A 22,050-nucleotide genomic window follows, 5' to 3' on the forward strand; every position below is an offset into this window, starting at 1 on the left:
CAACCTGAGGATGGGGTTGCCAGCCTCCAGGTGGTGGCTGGAGATCTCCCAGAATTACAACTGATCTCCAGGTAATAGAGATCAGTTCCCCTGGAGAAAATGGCTGTCTTGGAAGGTGGACTCTGTGGCATTATAGCCAGCTGAAGACCCTCCCCTCCCCAAACCCCATTCTCTCCAGGCTCCACCCCCAAATCTCCAGGAATTTCCCAATCAGGAGTTGGCAACCCTACCCAAGGCCTTGGAAATTTGTGGTCACACACTTTGTGTGCATACATTGGCATGTATCCAACCATGTCGTTCCTCCAATGGAACTGCATTTCCATTTGCGGAATAGGGAAGGGGGATTTCCGCCAATTGCTCCTCCCACTACAGATCCTCTGTGCTGTTCTTAAGGGTCCGCTGACACCCAGGAACAAAATTTCAGGAAGCTCATTGGGCTGTAGCAGGACTGCCCCAAAGTCATCCAGTAAGCTTCCATGGCAGAGAGGGGATTTTGAGCCTGACACTCTGTTGACGTCTTCTATCTTTGTATATCTTTTGTATGTGAATCTATTTATTGTATATATTTATTAATAGCGCTTGTAGTTTTGCACCTTTTGATAAAAAATACAAAAAAATATTTTCATAAGATTTCACATTACTGTATTTCATTATACTTTACCTCTCGATTGGTAGCTACCTTCTTTTCACCCTGTCCTTCTTGCATTCCACAGCCCTTGGCCCCTCGTGTTTATTTATTTTTTCATAACCTCCTTTATAAATCTCTTCGCAGTGAGGGCCTCCACGTGCATCTGACAAAGTGGGCTCCAGTCCATGAAAGTTTATGCTGGAATTAAAATCTTGGTTGCCTTTAAGGGGTTGCTAAACTCTGGTTTATTTGTGCAACCTCTCAAAGGCTCCGCTAGGTGTCTCTCTTTTTGTACATATGAACTTAGCTCCCGAGTCTCATGCACAAACGATGCTTCACTGTGGTTTAGCATTTTAACACGATTTAGTACCAGTGTTCTAAACAAACACCATTTATACATTTTCATTGCACAGTTGCCCAGAAATGCTTTAAAAAAAACAACTTGCTAAGCTCTCTGTTCCTGACCTTTTAAAGCTGCTCATTAAATAGAACAGTGACATCTATTCTGTGTTCCCCACTCCGGCTTTTTCCTGGCAAATGTGGGTCTGGCCTGTAACCATGCTTGCAGTAATTGACTACAACTGCCTCCTGGTCTTTTGAACAGGATTGTCATCCAAGAGGATAGAGTTCCCAAATGTAAAGTACCAAAAGGTCACAGACGACACAATTTGCCTGTTGCGAGCGTGCTCTATTAAAAGATGGCCTTTCTCCAAGAACATTCTCCTCTGGCTGATACGGTTTCTGGAAAGACTGGAGCACCGTTTGCTTGGGATAAACAGCTTGGAAAGCAAGTGCTCGCCTGGGGTGTTTGAGGGCCAAGCTACACGTGATGAATGACACTTGAACAGCAAGTGTATTTCTCCCTGTTCACTTGCCCTCCACTCAATCCACTTGCTGTTCAAGTGTCATTCGTCACTTGTAGCTTGGCCCTCAGTTTCAGTTTATTCAGCTTAACAGCTCATAGGCCATAAATTCTAACAAAGTTTAAGAAATAAAAATAACGGTTAAAGAAAAGATTGCCATGCCTCCAATGCAGTTTTTACAAAGGCTACTCAGTACTAGTCTTAATTTTGAGGCATCAGAGATGTTTGAATGTCTCAGTAGCCATTTATTTAAGGAATCTCTTTCTGGCTAGTTCGTGCTTTGGACAGTGAAAGAAAATATGGGACAGCGAGTCAACTTCAGCCAAAGGGCAGTTGCAGAAGCGTTGATCTGATGGCACCCTGAGGAAGCGGCCCTTCGCCGGGGCTGTTGGCAATGCATTGCAATGTGCAACCATGTATGGCCACCTCCGTTTCGGAACTACTTGCATATTGAGGCATTGAGGCTGTTTGAACTGGGTAAAATATTTAATTCCCACAGAGCGGGGAGCATTTTCGTGCCGCGTCTTTTAGAAGGGAGTCCCAGCCCTGCTTTAGCAGGTGTGTGTGTGTGCTTAAATATCATTGATTTCAAAGGGATTGAAGGCATGCCAGGAGAAAGAGATGTTTGGGTTTTGCTAATCTACTATGGGGGTATCCAACTACCTGCAAACTTTGCAAAGCAGGGCTTCCCCCTCTCACTATTTGCCACTGACTCTCAAATTTTGTTTCTGAGGGTCAACAGTAAGGTGGCCAGCTCTGGATTGGGAAAGTTCTAGGTGGAGGGCACAGTTTGGGAAGAGGAGGGACTTCAGTGGAATAATGGCAGAGAGTCTGCCTTCCAAAGCAGCCATTTTCTCCAGGGGATCTCTGTTGTCTGGAGATCATTTGTAATTTTGGGAAATCTCCAGGCACCACTGGCAGTTGCAGTCAGCGGACCCTCCGAATCAGCATTGGGGCAAGGTGGGGCAGGAGGAGAGAGGAAATGACAGAAACTGCTGCCCTGTCTCCTGGAGAATTAAGTGCTCTTGTGTCTTCAGAACTGAGTAGCAATGGCTTCATTTGTGTATACGGGCTTGCACACAGACAAAAGCAGCAAGGGATTGCTCTTCAAAGAAGTGGTTCCTAGTGAACGTCCGGTGTATATAAAGAAGATTCAGGGGAGTCAAATTCTCATTGCTTGGCAGGACTAGTATACTAAGTGCTTTTATGCATGCTTTGGTCAATGTTCATTCTACTGCAGCCGCTCAAATGTCAACCCACCTGCAGAATAACATTTTATACGAGCACTGCACAGAAGTTCATAGCAGTACTTCCCTTTGTCTGTATTATTCAGGTACCTACAAGCAACTATATATAAAAAAGTAGGAACTCCACCTCATGCACAGCTCCCCATTCCACCTTGTTCTGTCATCTTTACTACCTTGATTCCCTCTGGCAATTGCTGCTCTAACAAAATCTGAGAAACGCACTATGTGACCCTACCATCACCATTCATCCCCTGCAATATTTTGCAAGCTACAGCTTTCTTTACATTACAACCAATATTCCTTGCTTTTTTAGACCCAAGGTCCTTCCATTTTAGAGGGAAGTTAGTAAACATCGGCATTCAAAAACCAGAGATTGGTGACCACAAACTCTCTCTTACCTCAGTTACAGCAAAACTCCTTTTCCCGCAGGGCACTACCTTGTACCACTTGTCATGCAAGACGTCCATGAAGCCATGGGACTTATATTGGCTTATCAGTTCAGAGATATTTGAGGTTAGTGGAGAGTTTGGAGGAAGGCCAATACCGTATCCTATGGAAAGAAAAGTCACTGTAATAACAGTGCTGATGATGAAAATAATACTGAATAACTAATAATACTGAAACCTAAATTGCAATTGACTATCCATAAAAACAACGACAAAATTCCAGCCCAGATCTCTGGTGGAATGTGATACCAAATAGTAATAGTAATAGTAATAGTAATAGTAATAGTAATAGTAATAGTAATAGTAATAGTAATAGTGGGGCCGTTTTCACACTGCTTGCTGGCCATGGAACAACACGGCAAGCTCCTGGAACAACAACATCTTCCTGGCACGAAATCGCAGCAGGAAGACGCTGTCGTTCCAGGAGCTTGGCTCGATGTTCCATGGCTGGTAAGCAGTGTGAAAACAGCATGGGTATCTGGATCTTTTGAAAAACTTATTGCCCCCCCATACTGAAAATAAAGACACTGGACAAAATGCACAGTTAAATAAGAGTTTGTTACAATATGAACAGCATAGTAAACTCACCCCTATATCCGTTATGCAGGCATCCTCAAAGGCTGCCCATTGGGTTTGCCAGCATTTGAGCACCCCGCCCTGGCTTCAAGTACGTTGGTCTCAAACCATATAGGGCTTTAAAAGTCATCACCAGCCCTTTAAATTATGCCTGGAAATTAATTGGGAGTCAGTGTAGCTAAAACTAGTGTCATGTATGCCAGCATCCATGCCATGATTGTATTCTGCACTTTATAATGGTCAATGCTGTTTTGTACTGTTTACCAGAATTATATGCTATAACTCTGTGTGATCATCTGAGAGTGACTTAACTTCTGATATTAATTGCAGGAGAGCCAGTGGGCCCCTCCATTATCTGTTGAAAATATGTGCTTTAACTTTTTCCAGTAAGTGTCCTTGAAGATAGCTGCTAGCAGCAAACATAGTAACTTTCCCAAAGACTGGGATATTTCCTTTGTACTTCATGTAGTCTAAACTACTTTGTTCCCATGCAACCTCTTTGGAGTTTCACGCCAGAATGTCAACGGACCTGGGAGGGCGGGAAGTTTTCCTATAATAGCCAGACCTTTGTTTGAATTGTCACTTCTGCCAATTTCTGCACCTTCGGGTGAACACCTGTACTGTATGGATCTCAATAAAGCTACTTCAACTGGAACACCTGCGTGTTAACTGTGGAGGGCTTGAGGGATCTAACTGCCAGGGACTGACAACTGGGCCAATGGACCAAGAACTGGAGTGATATGGTCCCTGTGATCCATTCTACTCAACATCCCAATGGTAGTATTCGGCACCAATTGAAAATTCAAAACACTTCTCAAGGGCAGCCCTCAAATAGAGAACATCTCAGTAATCTAATCTAGATGTAACCAGGATATGAACCTCTGATGTTCCCTCGTCCTCAAACAGCAGAAATGGCACCAGAGGCATTTTTAAAATTCCCAAATAACTGACTGGTTTATTTACTTTAGAGAGGAAATGTCAGATGAAATCAAGGGTTGAAATTTCTGAGGTAATTCAACATCTTTCTCTCTCTGTAAGGTAAAATGAGAACATGTGCAGACTTCAGTTCTTATGCTCTTCACAGATACTTAAAGGCTTATGGTTTGAGGCTTTGGTTCCCTTGTTTGCCCCAAGCACTCTAGTATACTTTCTTTCAGTATTCTCTTTCTCTTCTGGGGTTAGGAAGGCTGGCACCCGCTTTCTAGTACCCCAATTCACTTCTCTCCATAAAGCAGTGCTTTCCTTCAGTTTTTGACTGAATCTTAAGGTCTCCAAAAGGCAGTTTCTACCACACCCAACCAGGGATCTGTCCACTCTCCAGGACTACCTCCCTGTTTGACTGGATAGGAAGAATCTCTTCTCCTTAGAAGATCTATCCTCTTTCTTTGGCCCATCTGGGAGTCTGCACCTACTTCCCAAATCTCTTTGTCAACTTTTCCCAGTTCTCCTGCCAGTGCGGGGGTAGGGCTTCTCCTAGGTGCTGTTACAGGGGGGCACAAGGAGGTGGGGCTGGGGATAGAGCAGGGTATAAGAGGGCTCCAGAACTCCAGGGGAGGAGCTGGGGGCGGAGTCTAAAAGGCATAGCATTCCAGAAGGAGGCAAAAGGGGATGTGGGTGAAGTAATGCTACCCCCTGCCATTTCACATCGGAAGCTTGCGAGGAGACCCTTGTGGGGGTGAGTTGGCAAGATGGCTGATGGCTACCAGGATGTCCTGATATGCCCAGTGCCCCACTGGCAACACTTCTTCTACTTGCTTTTCACTACTAAATGCACCTGGTTTCCCAGATTTTCTGCACAAACCTTGCTTTTCACATTTTTTTCTGAATCATTTCCAGCTTGGTCTACATATTCCTGGAAGTGTGGTTGCCAACGAAACCTCAAACTGAATTACTGCAAATCCAATTTAGAATTCGCTGTCTGACCCACCATCTCCTGAGACTGATCTTGTGGCTGTGTAAATGAATTAGAGTATTTAGGGGGTGGATTTTCCTAGCAAGAAGCACATATAATTCCAGTAGCATTAATTTAACCTAGTGTGACCCACCGAAGGCATATTTTAATTCTGGCATTAAAGAAAGAATAGGTGTACCCAACCATCAGATCTTTAAAATGGAAACAAGACTCCGGCTGATTCCGCGCATGTTGGATAATGTACTTTCAATGCACTTTATCAATCGTTTGAGGTGGATTTTTTGCTCCGCACACAAAAAAATCCATTCCAAATGATCTATAAAGAGGATTGGAAGTGCATGATCCAACGTGTGTGGAATCTCTCTCCCTAATCTTGTCTCAGTTCTGTGAAAACAGGGGCTGCAACTTATTTGCCCTCTTCCCTCTCTGCTTAGCTTACTTTGTGGGGTGAAGCAACAATGCCAGTCTGGGATGCGACACAGAACATCTGTGATTGGCTTGCCCAATCTTATTAATTTTAACTTAAAAGCAGTCACAAGAAGCCACCAACTGCCAATGTCCTGATTGAGTTCCTCTTTCCAAGTTGCTATTGGCAAGTACTCTGCTGTCCTGTAGGGGGCTTTCCCCTCAGACTTCAAATCAATCAGTAGTTACAATTTTGAGTGATCTGAGAGTCTCTTTAGACAAGACATCTTACACGAGGATGCTCAAGTGCAATGTTAGCTGGGAAGAGTAGTTTAAAAAGACAGAGCTGAAGGCTCTGTCAATTTCACCTCTCTACAAGAGAGTAGTTTAAAAAGATAGAGCCCACAGAGATCGCTCCTCAGAAGGTTTGTTAATTTCATCTTTGCCTTTTGGAAGGGGAAGTGAAATTGACAGAGCCTTTCGGGAGGCAAAGATGAAATTAACAAACCCTCTGATGAGCGATTTCCGCTGGCTCTGTCTTTTTAAACTACCCTCTTGTAGAGAGGTGAAATTGACAGAGCTACTCTTCCCGGCTAACATGGTATCTCTCTACACTTGACCGTCCCAGTGTAAGATGTCTCATGTAGAAAGACTCTGAGTTATAAGGAGAGATCACAATAAAGGCAATCCTCTTGATATGTATAGTTCCCATCTAATGTGAAAATGGCAACACCCCCCCCCCCCAATTTTGAGGGTCCAACATTGAACCAGTTTGGGGGGAAATTTTGGGCCCTTTGGAAAATATTCCATTGAGGATAGGTTTCTCCCTTATCTGAATGTACACAATCCTGCTCTTTCCCTGTTTTGTTACACACACACAAAACAGAGAGGGCTAGATGAGCAAGATATGAGTCCAGTAGAACCTTAAAGATCAACAAACCTTTCCAGAGTATAAGCTTTGGAGGGTCAAACCCCCTTCATCAGATAAGAGTAGAAAGGAAGATCTTTTTTTTATCTCAGTCAGAAGGTATTGCAATGAAGTAAGAGTCTCTCTCTACTTGAGACATCTAACACATGAATGCTCTAGTGTAGGGAGATGCAATGCTAGGCCAGAAGCGTAGTTTAAAAAGATAGAGCTGAAAGCTCTGTTAATTTCACCTCTCTACAGAGCCCGCAAAGATCGCTCCTCAGAGAGCTCGTTAATTTCCTCTTTGCCTCGCGAAGGCCCTGTCAATTTCATCTTCCCTTTGATGAGGCAAAGACGAAATTAACGAACCGCTGAGGAGTAATCTTTTTCAGCTCTGTAAAGAGGCGGAATTTTAAACTATGCTTCCCGGCTAACATTGCATCTCTCTACACTTAAGCATTCTCGTGTGTCTCATGTAGAGAGACTCTAAGAGCAGAACCACAAGTGACAAAAGGCACAGGTTGGACACTTGTCAGCTTCCCTCAAGTTTTGATGGGAAATGTAGGCCGCTTGGCGGAATGTTGGACAAGTGACAGTTGAAAAGTCCATTGGACAGCAGTCAGAGAGTCAAGCTGCAAGACCAGGATGCCTACATTTCCCATCAAAACTTGAGAGAAGCTGACTAGTGTCCAACCTGTGTCAGGCGTCACTTGTGGTCCCGCTCTAAGATAGAATGTGGAGGTACTGTGTAAAATGTAAGGAGCTTGATTAGATCAGGGGAATAAATCCAGAAAATTAGCATCTGAATGTGGAGAGAAAAACCCTGTGCTCCTATTCAGTGTGCATGCGGGGAGGGGGGGACTCCTTTGTTCTGAATTAGTGTATGAGCTCAATTTAGGCAATCTTGTGAGACATGGTGACTTTATTAGCATTTTACTTTCCAAGTCTGGTGAAGTATTGCGGCGTCTTTTGGGAACTGCCTCTCATGAAAGAAAGACGACATCAGGTTTGCGTCAGTTTTTTTAAAAAGACTTTGTGCCGTGAAGTGGTTGAGTTCACAAACAACTCTGCAATTTGCCAGCAGGAAATTGCTAATTGTTTGTATAATCGCCCGTTTAGTACATGCAAATTCATGACTATTTCTGGAACAGTAACCCACTAAGCCATGCAGTTGAACTCCTCAGTTTTGCAAGCACAACGCGGGTAAGCAGCAGGAGGCCAGCGGTCCCAGTGCCATGTTACACAACTAAGAAATGAGGCAAAGTTGTGGTATTTATATGTATATACATACAAAGCTATATTTAGCAAGCTGAGCTGGCTTGCTCTAGGGCCTTGCCTGTTGTAATCAGCTAAGTACACACACCGAGAGTAAACAGCTAGCTGGGGTATAGAAAGATTAACGTCTGGCCCTAAGGGGAAGAGACAGGAAATATGACCTATCAAAAGTACAGAAGGACAAAGAATTATTGTGAATTTGGATTGGGGAACCACAGAAAAAACTTATGTACAGAGATGAAGAACAAATTCCTTTCCATTGTCGCATAATTGTGGCAGAATGTACTTGATTTGCAGCTCATCTATGATCAGTAGTATATCCATGGTAAGATTTTTATTTATTTATTTATGTCATTTATAGTCCGTCTTTCTCACTGAGACTCAAGGCGGATTACACAGTATGAGGTTAGTACAATCAGAATCAAGTAAGTACATTTCAATACAATACCATAAGGTAAACATATACAAGATTAGAGACACAGCATTAGCAAGGATCCAAGACACAGCAGAGACAGGGGCGTAGACTTTCCAATTTCCCGGGGGGGGGGCTGGGGCTGGGCCAGAGGCACTGCTATATCCGGTCCTTAAAAGAACCGGGGTCCAGTGACATCATAGGGAGGAGCCAATGACATCACAGGGAGGGACTTGCTACCATCGATGGAGGCAGGGCCATGGAGGATTTAGGGAGGGGCTCCCCACAAATTTAGGGGGACCCAGGCACCCATGAGGACCCTCCTAAGAATCCCCCTGGGCTGGGCCAAACCAAGGAAAAGGTGGGAATTGGCCAGTGGTTATAGTGCTATCTCAGAGCCAAGCTACAAGTGACATTTTTCACGTGAAGGACACTTGATCATTTTCGCAAGTTTTTCTGGGAACTGAAGTCCCTCTCTCCCACCCCTTTTCCTTCTTTTCCTTCCCCTCTCTGTTAGAATTGCTGCCTGAAGAGCCAGAGAAAGCCAGCGGCAGCAGCAGCTTTTGCAAATCGTCTTGCTCCTGGGGAGCTGCTCTGGAAAAAGCTGGGAGTGGGTAAAAGCTGGATCCAGATGATTTTAAATGGATCATCATGAATTCATATGATTTTTATATTGAGACAAAACAAAAAGGCTGTCATATTATAGATCATGTCCTAGTCTACAGACAGCAACAAAACAATCATGCATCCGCTAATCCGTGGCACTGCCACGGCACAAAAACATGCTAAAAAAGCATGGATCCGCATGGATCCTCTTGATTTTTAAGTGGGGCCACCCAAACTCCACCACACAATCACAGACCATGTCTATTGCCACAAATGGGACCAAAAAATTCAGCCATCCACTACTTCGTGGAACCGCCTGGGTGCAAAAATACGGTTCAAAAGCACGGATCCGCATGGATCCTCTAGATTTTTACATGGGACCACCCAAAATCCACCATACAATCCCAGTCATGTCTATTGCCACAAAAGGGGCAAAAAAAAATCATTCATCCACCGCTTTGTGGCAGCTCCACGGCGCAAAAACATGGTTCAAAAGCACGGATCCTCATGGATCCTCTTGATTTTTACATGGGGCCACCCAAAATCCAGTATACTGTCCCAGATCATGTCCAATGCCACAAACAGGACCAAAAGAGCTAAAATATGACAGCCTTTTTGTTTTGTTTCAATGTAAAAATCATATGAATTCATGAGGATCCGTGTCTCAGATTCATGTTTTTTCACCGTGGCAGTGCCAAATATTTTTGGATCTGTGTTTTTTATATTTCATTCTGTGGACCTGGCTGTGATATGTGATTTGATGTTTCATTTGTGTTTTTCCTATTTAAAAAACCATAGGATCCGCGAGGATCCATGTGGATCCTGGTTTTACTTTCTTCCTCTCCAGAGCAGCTCCCTGGGAGCAAGACGATTTGCAAAAGCTGCTGCTGCTGCCACTGGCTTTCTCTGGCTCTTCAGGCAGCGATTCTAACAGAGAGGGGAAGGAACAGAAGGAAAAGGGCTGGGGGAGAGGGACTTCAGTTCCCAGAAAGACTTGCGAAAACAATCAAGTGTCCTTCAGGTGACAAATGTCACTTGTAGCTTGACTCTCAGCAAACTCCTGCTGTGTCTTGTTTTTGAAATTCATTTTTAGGATAGTCACTTTAAGATCTACAAATATACATGCCATGTGTATAGGACAAACTAATGGTCACAAATTTGACATTAAGAAAGTCAACACGGAAAAGCCTGTAAGATTCATTTACAGGAATCTTGATTCTGCCTTATTCATAAGGGTGACTTAGTACTGAAATTTACTAAATTGTGGCACTGCAGATGCCTTCACTTGGTAAATGTGTGGTTGACGTTTGAACCAGGGCAGAGTACAAAACAGTTGCTGTGCACTCAATTTCTGAGCAATGTACAGAGTTCAGAGTAGTAGCAATCTCCTTCTCATTTCAAACTCATATCCGCTAAGTGAGTACAAGCACATTTTGAGGCAATTCAGAACAGTGCTAGTCACGACCCCAAAGAAAACTCACAGTTATACTACCTAGGATTGTATATACCTTGCTTTCTTAGCACACTGATTAAAAACTCCACCTTAAAAACACAGACATCCAGAACACATTATTAACAAAATCACATAATTAAGTGCACATTCCTTGCCAATGTTCTCCTCGGGCTGCACACAGGGCAAAAGGAAATTTTTAAAAGGCCTCTGATCTGCATCCCTCCCCCCCAGTCTTGTTCATGCAGATGGGCTTTCTCATTGTTTCAGAGAGACAGCACTCAGGCTGTCATTTTAGGAATTGTCCTTTTTGGCAATAGATACCACCTCTCCATTTAAAAACGGAATGGAAATTGAAAGAGGAGCTTATGAGTGGCTGAAGCACCCCCATACACTACCATGAAAAAACTAACTGTTCTCCCACACCCAGCCCCCCCCCCAACAGCAAGCAAGCAAACAAATAAAGCTATTTCAGCAAGGAAACAGAAGGTCTACCCCTTCCCAGTGTTCCATTTCCAAAATACAATGTAATGATAAAGTAACTGAAAAGTAAAATAAAATAGTCATTTTCACTATTAAAAGGAACAGAAACTGTTCCTTAACAGAGTAGCATTGATTGCAGAGAAAACGTGATGATGGGTAGATGGAGCATGCTGTGTAAAAGAGAAAGACAAAATAACAAACTTATAGAACTTAGTTTTAGAAAAGAAGTAAGAGTTCTTTATTATAGGATTTCTGTACTTTGATAGGGAAGTGGAGAGAAAATTCCTATCTACTGATCTATTCCTGAGCAGGAAGTTCTGAGATTAACAATCTACACATAAAAGGATAGTTCAGGGCAGTAAAGGAGTAAACAGATGCCCTAACCTGTCTATCTTTCTAACTCTCTGGTTTCTCCACTTCTGAAACCTGAGGAAAGGGACAGTGTTAGAAGTAAAGTCTTGTTGTTGTTATGTGCCATCAAATTGCCTATGACCTATGGTGACCCTATGAATGAAAGACCTCCAAAACATCCTATCATTAATCAACTTGCTCAGATCTTGCAAACTGGAGGATGTGGCTTCTTTTATTTAGTCAAGCCATCGCATTTTGGGTCTTCCTCTTTTCCTAGCATTCCAGAGAATCTTGTCTTCTCATGATGTAACCAAAGTACAATAGCCTCAGTTTTGTCATTCTAGCTTCTAGGGAGAATTCAGGCTTTTTGATCTAGTATCCACCTTTTTGTCTTTCTGGCTGTCCATGGTATCTGCAAAACTCTCCTCCAGCACCACATTTCAAATTAATCCATTTTCTTCCTGTCAGTTTTCTTCACTCTCCAACTTTCACATCTCTATATAGTAATGGGGAATATCACAGTTTTGGATTACCATTGACAGTTCAAGATATAAATCAACCATGGGAGCAAAGAGGTACAATCTGCAATACAAAGGGATACAGCATCCAGAGAAAGCCACCACTGGGCCGTTATTCATCCAGAGGAAAGGAAAGTGACACTCTTCCCATCAGGTTGGGTCACAATGCTTCTGGAGTCTCTAAAACGGAATGCTTAAATCAAAACTATAATCACTTGACTCTTCTCAGCTTCATTGGTCGGGATCTGAAATGTGCCTGTCTCACCACAAGGCTCAGTGGCTGTGGAGCATTGATTGACTGCTCCTGAAAGCGGGGATAGTAAGAAAGAAAGGGTCACCAGCCATTTACAACCCTGATTGTCCTTGTGTAGAAGAGCCACATATCCACATGCCTTAGCCTGAATTACCTTGCTAGTTTGGTGTAGTGGTTAAGAGTGCGCGACTCTAATCTGGAGAGCCTGGTTTCATTCCCCACTCTTCCACTTGAAGCCAGCTGAGAGACCTTGGGCTAGTCACAGCTCTCTGGAGCTCTCTCAGCCCGACCCACCTCACAGGGTGATTGTTGTGGGGATAATAATGACATACTTTGTAAGCCGCTCTGAGTGGGCATTAAGTTGTCCTGAAGGGCAGTATATAAATCAAATTATCATTATCATTATCATTATCATTATCATTATCATTATCATTATCATTATCATTATCATTATCATTATCATTATCATTATCATTATCACTACTACTACTACTACTACTACTACTACTACCACCACCACCACCACCATTGTCGTCGTCATTATTGTTGTTTTTGTTGTTGTTGTTGTTATTATTATTATTATTATTGGTTCTCACAGGCCCAGTTCTGGCTTGCCACCCTGGGAATGGAATGAGCACGCTTCTTAATTAATTGCTCCAGCAGCCTGTTGTTCCAGACCAAGATGTCCTTAGGTGGAACGCTGCCTAAAAAATCCTTAATACACATGCTGTCCTGGGTGAATGAATGAGCAAGGAGCAACAGCGCCTAGGAGATTAGTAGCCGCCAATCCCTTGTTTACACATCTGTCATGTCTCTGTGAGTCCCGCAGAGCCTGGAAGGGGGAGCACCAGCAGAGTTAAAAGAAACAACACTCGTGCTCCAGGAGGGAGGATGGGTGTGTTTGTTTTCAGGCATGTGAGGAAGAAGGAGAGCCAGTGGAAATCATCTTGCCAGGGGTGCTTTAAGGCCTGGGTTTTAGGGCGGAGTGTGTGTGTGTAAAGTGCTGTCAAGTCAAAGCTGATTTATGGTCACCTTGGCTGCTTCCACACATGTTGGATAATGCACTTTCAATGCTCTTTAGTGATTATTTGGAACTGGGTTTTTGTGTGTGAAACAAAAAATCCACTTCCAAAGGATTGTAAAAGTGTATTGAAAGTGCATTATTCAACGTGTCTGGAAATGGCCCTTGTGGGGTTTTCTAGGCAAGAGATGGGCAGAGGTGGTTTGTGCAGCAACCAAGATTTGCTTGGAGGTCTCCCATCCAAGACCTAACCATGGCTGACCCTGCTTAGCTTAAACGATTTAATGAGATTGGGTTTGCCAAACATTCCAGGTTAGGATGCAGGGCAGAGAATAAGTATTCAAACCATGGTTGTTGTGGGTTTTCCGGGCTGTATTGCCGTGGTCTTGGCATTGTAGTTCCTGACGTTTCGCCAGCAGCTGTGGCTGGCATCTTCAGAGGTGTAGCACCAAAAGATAGAGATCTCTCAGTGTCACTGACACTGAGAGAACTCTATCTTTTGGTGCTACACCTCTGAAGATGCCAGCCACAGCTGCTGGCGAAACGTCAGGAACTACAATGCCAAGACCACGGCAATACAGCCCGGAAAACCCACAACAACCATCGTTCTCCGGCCGTGAAAGCCTTCGACAGTATTCAAACCATTTCCACCGCATGTAGGATGCCTGTCTGTGTTTATTCCCTACTGAAAAGCAGAACGGAGAGAGATTTATCAACATTCTGAAGCAAAATAAATCATTTCAAGTATAATATGCGGTTTGATTTCTTGAGCAGCACCTGATTATAAAAGCAAATGAGATGCGCAAGTATGATCCCCGAGACAAGGAACTGCGTGCAGGAGCTTATTCATACCTTCAATAGCGAATGGTTTCCCAACGGTCAGAAGTTTGCAGTCTGCATCTATTGATACTTCATAATCCAGGAGTGCTTTATCCATGATGAAGGCATCTAGTTTCTCTGGATCATGCCTGGAATCAAAGTACAAAATCAAACAACTCCCCTCGGATAATGAACAAGAAGCTACGCAGCTGTACTCATTTGTACAGAATGTATTGTTTCCGGATGAAAATCTCTGAATCGGCTTGACCTAGTCCTCGGGAAGCCTTTGCTACTAACAGAGCACAAAATCAAACAGAAATCTAATTTATGTCAGTAAACACAAGCGTGTCATGCAAATAAAGGATTGATGCAGTGTGGAATACAGGAATCGCTTTGTGGGATCAAACCAAATAGCTACTTAATCCAGCATTTAATTCTTAGTGCAGTCCAATTCAGTGCTTCTGGGAACTTCACAATCTTTGAGGGAAGGGCCATGTTTACTCAAAGTAAATCCCATTTAGCTCAGTGGGGATTAGTACCTAGTAGGGATGTGCGTTTCGGCATTCTGAATGCCGAAAGAATGCCGAAACAAAAGTGTTTCGGCATTCTTCAAGAATCCCGAAACGTTTCGGGGAATGCCGAAACGTTTCGGGATTGCCGAAAGAAAAACCCGAAACGTTTCGGGATTCTTTCGGCATTCTTTCGGCATTCGAGAATCGCCATTTTGATTTTGCTAGCCGTTTGCCTTAGCAAGCGGCTAGCAAAATCCTGCTGGAAGCAAAGGCTTCCTGCAGGCTCTTAGAAGAGGGGAGGGGGGGAGAAGGAGTGAATCACTCACTCCTTCTGTCACCCCCCACCCCTCTTGCAAAGGAGGATAGGGAATCCTGCTTTGCCTTGCAAATGCAAGGTGCAAGCATTGCATTGCACTTTGCATTTGCAAAGCAGCAGAGATTCCCGCCAAAACTAACAGGTAGGGGAGGGGGAGCAGGAGGAGGGTGGCTCTTGGAGTGTGGGTGGGGAAAGGCAGGGGACTGGGGACTTTAGGAGTCACCAATCCCACTGCTGCATTCTCATGCCAGCCAATAGATTTAAATCTTTGGCTGAGGCTGCAGCAGGGGATTTAAATTTGGAGCAAGACTGTCTGGAACACTTCTGTTGCTGCTGCTGCTGAGCTGTGACCGAGAGAGGAGAAGAAGAGAGACTGCACCTGGAGCCTGGAGGACATCTGCCTGGAGGATCAACTGTGCTGGACATCCTGAGAGGACACCTGGTAGGCCTTTTTAAAATTTTTGTAAATTTTTTTGATGCTGGGCAATGTGCTGCTGTGGCCTGCCTCTGCAAAAAGGTGTTGCAGTTTATTCTTGGCATGGCCTGGGGGACAGGTTGGGCAGACAATGTTTAATGGTGGGGTGGGGGTTTCAGCATTGGTTGTTGTGCTTGCCTTCTTTAAGCTTGATCCACTGTTTTAAGATTAAAACAAGAGTGTGCCAGCTTTGGGCCTACACAGGCCAGAAGCCTTTCTTCTGGCTGGCTCTCACAGTTGTGCTCCACAATCTGGAATGGTGTGGCTTGCTTTTCTGTGTCTGGTCCCCTGCTTGCAAGGATTCCCAACAGGCTCCGTCCTGATCAACTGTGCCAGCCTGTGGGCCACACACAGGTATGGCCTGGGGGACAGGTTGGGCAGACAATGTTTGATGGTGGGGGGGGTTTCAGCATTGGTTGTTGTGCTTGCCTTCTTTAAGCTTGATCCACTGTTTTAAGATTAAAACAAGAGTGTGCCAGCTTTGGGCCTACACAGGCCAGAAGCCTTTCTTCTGGCTGGCTCTCACAGTTGTGCTTCACAATCTGGAATGGTGTGGCTTGCCTTTCTGTGTCTGGTCCCCTGCTTGCAAGGATTCCCAACAGGCTCCGTCCTGATCAACTGTGCCAGCCTGTGGGCCACACACAGGTATGGCCTGGGGGACAGGTTGGGCAGACAATGTTTGATGGTGGGGGGGGTTTCAGCATTGGTTGTTGTGCTTGCCTTCTTTAAGCTTGATCCACTGTTTGAAGATTAAAACCAGAGTGTGCCAGCTTCGGGCCTACACAGGCCAGAAGCCTTTCTTCTGGCTGGCTCTCACAGTTGTGCTTCACAATCTGGAATGGTGTGGCTTGCCTTTCTGTGTCTGGTCCCCTGCTTGCAAGGATTCCCAACAGGCTCCGTCCTGATCAACTGTGCCAGCCTGTGGGCCACACACAGGTATGGCCTGGGGGACAGGTTGGGCAGACAATCTTTGATGGTGGGGGGGGGGGGTTTCAGCATTGGTTGCTGTGCTTGCCTTCTTTAAGCTTGATCCACTGTTTTAAGATTAAAACCAGAGTGTGCCAGCTTCGGGCCTACACAGGCCAGAAGCCTTTCTTCTGGCTGGCTCTCACAGTTGTGCTTCACAATTTGGAATGGTGTGGCTTGCCTTTCTGTGTCTGGTCCCCTGCTAGCAAGGATTCCCAACAGGCTCCGTCCTGATCAACTGTGCCAGCCTGTGGGCCACACACAGGTATGGCCTGGGGGACAGGTTGGGCAGACAATCTTTGATGGTGGGGGGGGGGGGTTTCAGCATTGGTTGTTGTGCTTGCCTTCTTTAAGCTTGATCCACTGTTTGAAGATTAAAACCAGAGTGTGCCAGCTTCGGGCCTACACAGGCCAGAAGCCTTTCTTCTGGCTGGCTCTCACAGTTGTGCTTCACAATCTGGAATGGTGTGGCTTGCCTTTCTGTGTCTGGTCCCCTGCTAGCAAGGATTCCCAACAGGCTCCGTCCTGATCAACTGTGCCAGCCTGTGGGCCACACACAGGTATGGCCTGGGGGACAGGTTGGGCAGACAATGTTTGATGGTGGGGGGGGGGGGTTTCAGCATTGGTTGTTGTGCTTGCCTTCTTTAAGCTTGATCCACTGTTTGAAGATTAAAACCAGAGTGTGCCAGCTTCGGGCCTACACAGGCCAGAAGCCTTTCTTCTGGCTGGCTCTCACAGTTGTGCTTCACAATCTGGAATGGTGTGGCTTGCTGTTCTGTGTCTGGTCCCCTGCTAGCAAGGATTCCCAACAGGCTCCGTCCTGATCAACTGTGCCAGCCTGTGGGCCACACACAGGTATGGCCTGGGGGACAGGTTGGGCAGACAATGTTTGATGGTGGGGGGGGGGGGGTTTCAGCATTGGTTGTTGTGCTTGCCTTCTTTAAGCTTGATCCACTGTTTGAAGATTAAAACCAGAGTGTGCCAGCTTCGGGCCTACACAGGCCAGAAGCCTTTCTTCTGGCTGGCTCTCACAGTTGTGCTTCACAATTTGGAATGGTGTGGCTTGCCTTTCTGTGTCTGGTCCCCTGCTAGCAAGGATTCCCAACAGGCTCCGTCCTGATCAACTGTGCCAGCCTGTGGGCCACACACAGGTATGGCCTGGGGGACAGGTTGGGCAGACAATGTTTGATGGTGGGGGGGGGGGTTTCAGCATTGGTTGTTGTGCTTGCCTTCTTTAAGCTTGATCCACTGTTTGAAGATTAAAACCAGAGTGTGCCAGCTTCGGGCCTACACAGGCCAGAAGCCTTTCTTCTGGCTGGCTCTCACAGTTGTGCTTCACAATCTGGAATGGTGTGGCTTGCCTTTCTGTGTCTGGTCCCCTGCTAGCAAGGATTCCCAACAGGCTCCGTCCTGATCAACTGTGCCAGCCTGTGGGCCACACACAGGTATGGCCTGGGGGACAGGTTGGGCAGACAATGTTTGATGGTGGGGGGGGGGGGTTTCAGCATTGGTTGTTGTGCTTGCCTTCTTTAAGCTTGATCCACTGTTTGAAGATTAAAACCAGAGTGTGCCAGCTTCGGGCCTACACAGGCCAGAAGCCTTTCTTCTGGCTGGCTCTCACAGTTGTGCTTCACAATCTGGAATGGTGTGGCTTGCCTTTCTGTGTCTGGTCCCCTGCTAGCAAGGATTCCCAACAGGCTCCGTCCTGATCAACTGTGCCAGCCTGTGGGCCACACACAGGTATGGCCTGGGGGACAGGTTGGGCAGACAATGTTTGATGGTGGGGGGGGGGGTTTCAGCATTGGTTGTTGTGCTTGCCTTCTTTAAGCTTGATCCACTGTTTGAAGATTAAAACCAGAGTGTGCCAGCTTCGGGCCTACACAGGCCAGAAGCCTTTCTTCTGGCTGGCTCTCACAGTTGTGCTTCACAATCTGGAATGGTGTGGCTTGCCTTTCTGTGTCTGGTCCCCTGCTAGCAAGGATTCCCAACAGGCTCCGTCCTGATCAACTGTGCCAGCCTGTGGGCCACACACAGGTATGCTGCTTTGGCCAAGGTAACCCTTTTTGGTTGCTGGCCTGGCACTCACAGTTGTGCTCCACAATCTGGAATGGTGTGGCTTGCGTTTCTGTGTCTGGTCCCCTGCTTGCAAGGATTCCCAACAGGCTCCGTCCTGATCAACTGTGCCAGCCTTCGGCCCACACACAGGCCTGCTGCTCCGGCTTTGGTAACCCTTCCCGTTTGCTGGCCTGGCACTCACTGTTTTGCTTCACATTCAGGTTGTTTATCGTTGGTGGACCTCTTCTGGACTGGACTGCACTTGGTGGACATCGGCCTGCAGATCTCTGCGTGGAGGATCAACATTGCTGGACATCTGCACTGGTGGACTGGTAGGGTTGTTGTTAAATTTGGTTTTTGAGCTTATGTCTGCTGCTGTGCCTACCTGCGAGCATATGCTTTGGCTCTGTCTTTATGGCTTGGGCCGGGGGGGGGGGCATTTTCTGGTTGGGCAAGAGGATATTGTTTGGGGGTTAGGGGGGCCAGCATTGATCGCAGTGCCAGCTTTCTTTCATGTTTCATTTTTCAAGTTTGAGTGTGGGGTGGGCATGAACTGCTGTTTCACAGGACTAAAAAATGAGTGTGCCAGCTTCTGGCCTGCACAGGCCAGAAGCTCTGCTGGGTGGATGTGTTTTGTTTTGCTGCTGGTTGGCCCTAGCCTTTAAGGGGGGGGGGGGCTGACTTGGCTTGTGCAACGGGGCCTTGAATTTTGGGGTTGCGTGTGCGGCGTGTGGTGTTGACTCTGCTAACATTTCCAATTTTCTTGACAGCATCGTGGAGGAGAGGAGGACCAGCTGCAAGACCGCCTGAACATCGCTGGACTGCAGGACTGGTGTTAGTGTGAGCGAGTCCGGGTTGACATTTGGGTGGCCTTGGGGGTGGGTTCTTGCTAGCTTGGGAGGGGGGAGGCTCATCTTCAAAACACCACATCCACACCCCACACCGACATACCACAGATACATCGGTCCCGCTAAATAGTGTCTCTTAGGTAGGTAGGCCAGTTGGTAGGTGATCAGTGGATAATTGCCCTCAACATAATTATTAGGGAAACCGAGCCTAGTTTTTTTTAAAAAACTAAATAGGGACTCAGCAGGGAAAGCATTAGTGAGTGAGTGTTAGGTTTGAATTCTATATATATATATATATATATATAAAAATTTGTAATAGCTGTCAATAGGCTTCCCATTAGTGCCCCCATAACTAGGGTTCCACTGCCCATCTCTGGCACACGTGGTGGTGCCAGGCCGGCCCGGGCATACTAGTGTGTGAGTGTTTAAGGCTTCGTCACCTGTTATTGGGGTTTAGGGCCAGCTCAATTCCAGAGGAATTCAGCTGATTGGCAGGCTCAGGTTCCCTGACATAAATAGGGTTGCTTAAAAAGGCACTTGATTGTTCATCTCCAAGTCACAGAGCCACTAGAAACACAGATTTATAGCAGGTTAGTTAGGTCTTGAAAACAAAGTTGACCTTTGTTTTCTAAATCTTTTCTGATTAGTTAGGGTTGAATTTGGGAGGGGAAAGTATGTCAGAGAGGAAAGCAGAGAGGGGACCCGGGGGAAAGGCTAGGGAGAAATCTAGAGGGGAGGAGGGGAGGGGGAGGGGGACTGCTGCGGCAGCCCCTCCATCTGAGCGGAGGAGGCCCTCCCCTGCGCTGCTGCCGTTCACCAGCCTGGCTTCTGGTGACAGGAAGAGGGTTCGCAAGACTCTCTTTCCTGAGGCAGCTGCTGGAGGGCCACCCCCAACCCGGGTGCGTGAGGCAGGGGCTGGCACTGGGCAGGGGCCTGCTGCTGAGGCTCCTCCTCCTCCAGTGGTTGCGAGCCAGCTGCTGGAGGAGGGGCAGCATGTGGTGTCTCCTGGGATGGGCGCGGAGCACATGACTTTCCCTGCGCTCCCGCTCACCCCAGGAACCCGGAGGATGTTGGAGGAACTGCCCGTGAGACCCCCCCTGGGGCGGTCCACCCCAGTTTCCTCTGAGGCCAGCAGCAGGCCTCTCGCGGCTGTGCAGGAGGAGAGGACGCGGGAGGAAGAGGCAGAGACTGTGGTGGAAGAGCCCACATCTCTGCCCCTTCAGCCTCGTCCATCCCCACCTGCCCGGCCGAGAGTGGGACACGGTGTGTCCGGCCAGAGCACCTCACAGGAGGTGCCGCAGGGTGGTCCCGAACGCGCTTCTCCTGGGAAGCGTGGGATGCCCTTTTCCTCCGAACTCTGGAAGCACTTCCAGACAACGGAGGATCCCCGAGCAGCCCTGTGCCTGCATTGTAGGCAGCGCGTCAGCCGTGGCAAAGATGTGTGGCATCTCTCCACGTCTGGGATGAGGTACCATATGAAGAGGCACCACCAGGCGGTGCTTCTTCGGGAGGAGGGTTCGAGTGGCGCCGCACGGCCGCCAGCTAGCCAGAAGGAGGCAGGCTCCTCTGGTGCTCTCCCCCCAAGGGTACCTGCAGGAAAGGGACGCCAAGCCTCTCTCCCGGAGATGCTTGGTATGCAGGGCGCTAGTGTGCCCAGAGAGGGGATCCGGAGGGCGAGCAGGCGCATCACGCGCCACATCGTCAACATGATAGCAGTGGATGGGCAACCGTATTCCGTAGTTGAAGACTTCGGCTTCTCAGGGCTGCTCCAAGATTGCTTTCCCTGGTACGCCGTCCCTGCTCGCACGTCGTTGAGCAGATCGGTGGTGCCCTCGTTTTACAGGGCTGCCAGGGATCATGTGAAGGCACAGCTGTCCCGGGTTGCCGGGAGAACTGTGCACTTCACATCGGACATCTGGACCTGCCCAAGTGTGCAGCAAGCGTACCTCTCGCTTACTGCTCACTGGTGGGAACCCGAGTCGGTTCTGGGTGGGGGCCGGGGGGAGGTGCCTAGCACAGCTTATTCCGTAGTTGAAGACTTCGGCTTCTCAGGGCTGCTCCAAGATTGCTTTCCCTGGTACGCCGTCCCTGCTCGCACGTCGTTGAGCAGATCGGTGGTGCCCTCGTTTTACAGGGCTGCCAGGGATCATGTGAAGGCACAGCTGTCCCGGGTTGCCGGGAGAACTGTGCACTTCACATCGGACATCTGGACCTGCCCAAGTGTGCAGCAAGCGTACCTCTCGCTTACTGCTCACTGGTGGGAACCCGAGTCGGTTCTGGGTGGGGGCCGGGGGGAGGTGCCTAGCACAGCTAGACAGGGAAGGATGCGAGACCGCCAGGCCGGCTACTGCAAGGCCTTGCTTCACGCCGAGGTGCTCGACGTGTCCCACACGGCGGAGAACATCGCTGCCACCTTAAGGAGACAGTTGGACGAGTGGATAGGCCAGGGACCCGCCACCGTGGGATGCATGGTGACGGACGGTGGCAAGAACATGAGGGCAGCGGCGCATCTAGTGAGCCGAGAGAGCGTCTACTGTGCCGCTCACAAGCTTCACCTAGTGGTGAGAGATGCGCTGGGGTTGGGCTCCTCGAAGGAACCCGTGGATACCCGGACCCGTGAACTCCAGTTACTTGTCCAGAAATGTCGGAGGCTCACGGGTCACTTCTCGCGCAGCGTGAAGGCCACGCACGAACTGCGCCAGACAC

The 22,050-nt window shown here is 47.3% G+C and overlaps 1 protein-coding gene across 1 annotated transcript in view; it reads right to left on the minus strand.

The window, feature by feature from the left end:
- The window catches only part of GRIN3A (glutamate ionotropic receptor NMDA type subunit 3A), a 173,749-nt gene that overhangs the window by 17,330 nt on the left and 134,369 nt on the right, over window positions 1-22,050 (minus strand). The window contains exons 5-6 of the mRNA XM_054987645.1: window positions 14,206-14,321; window positions 3,137-3,288 (exon numbers count right to left, since the gene is read on the minus strand). Coding sequence (XP_054843620.1) covers window positions 3,137-3,288; window positions 14,206-14,321 — 268 coding nt within the window. The remainder of the gene's footprint in view (window positions 1-3,136; window positions 3,289-14,205; window positions 14,322-22,050) is intronic.

This window comes from Eublepharis macularius, chromosome 8, assembly GCF_028583425.1.
Source record: "Eublepharis macularius isolate TG4126 chromosome 8, MPM_Emac_v1.0, whole genome shotgun sequence".
NCBI lineage: Eukaryota > Metazoa > Chordata > Lepidosauria > Squamata > Eublepharidae > Eublepharis > Eublepharis macularius.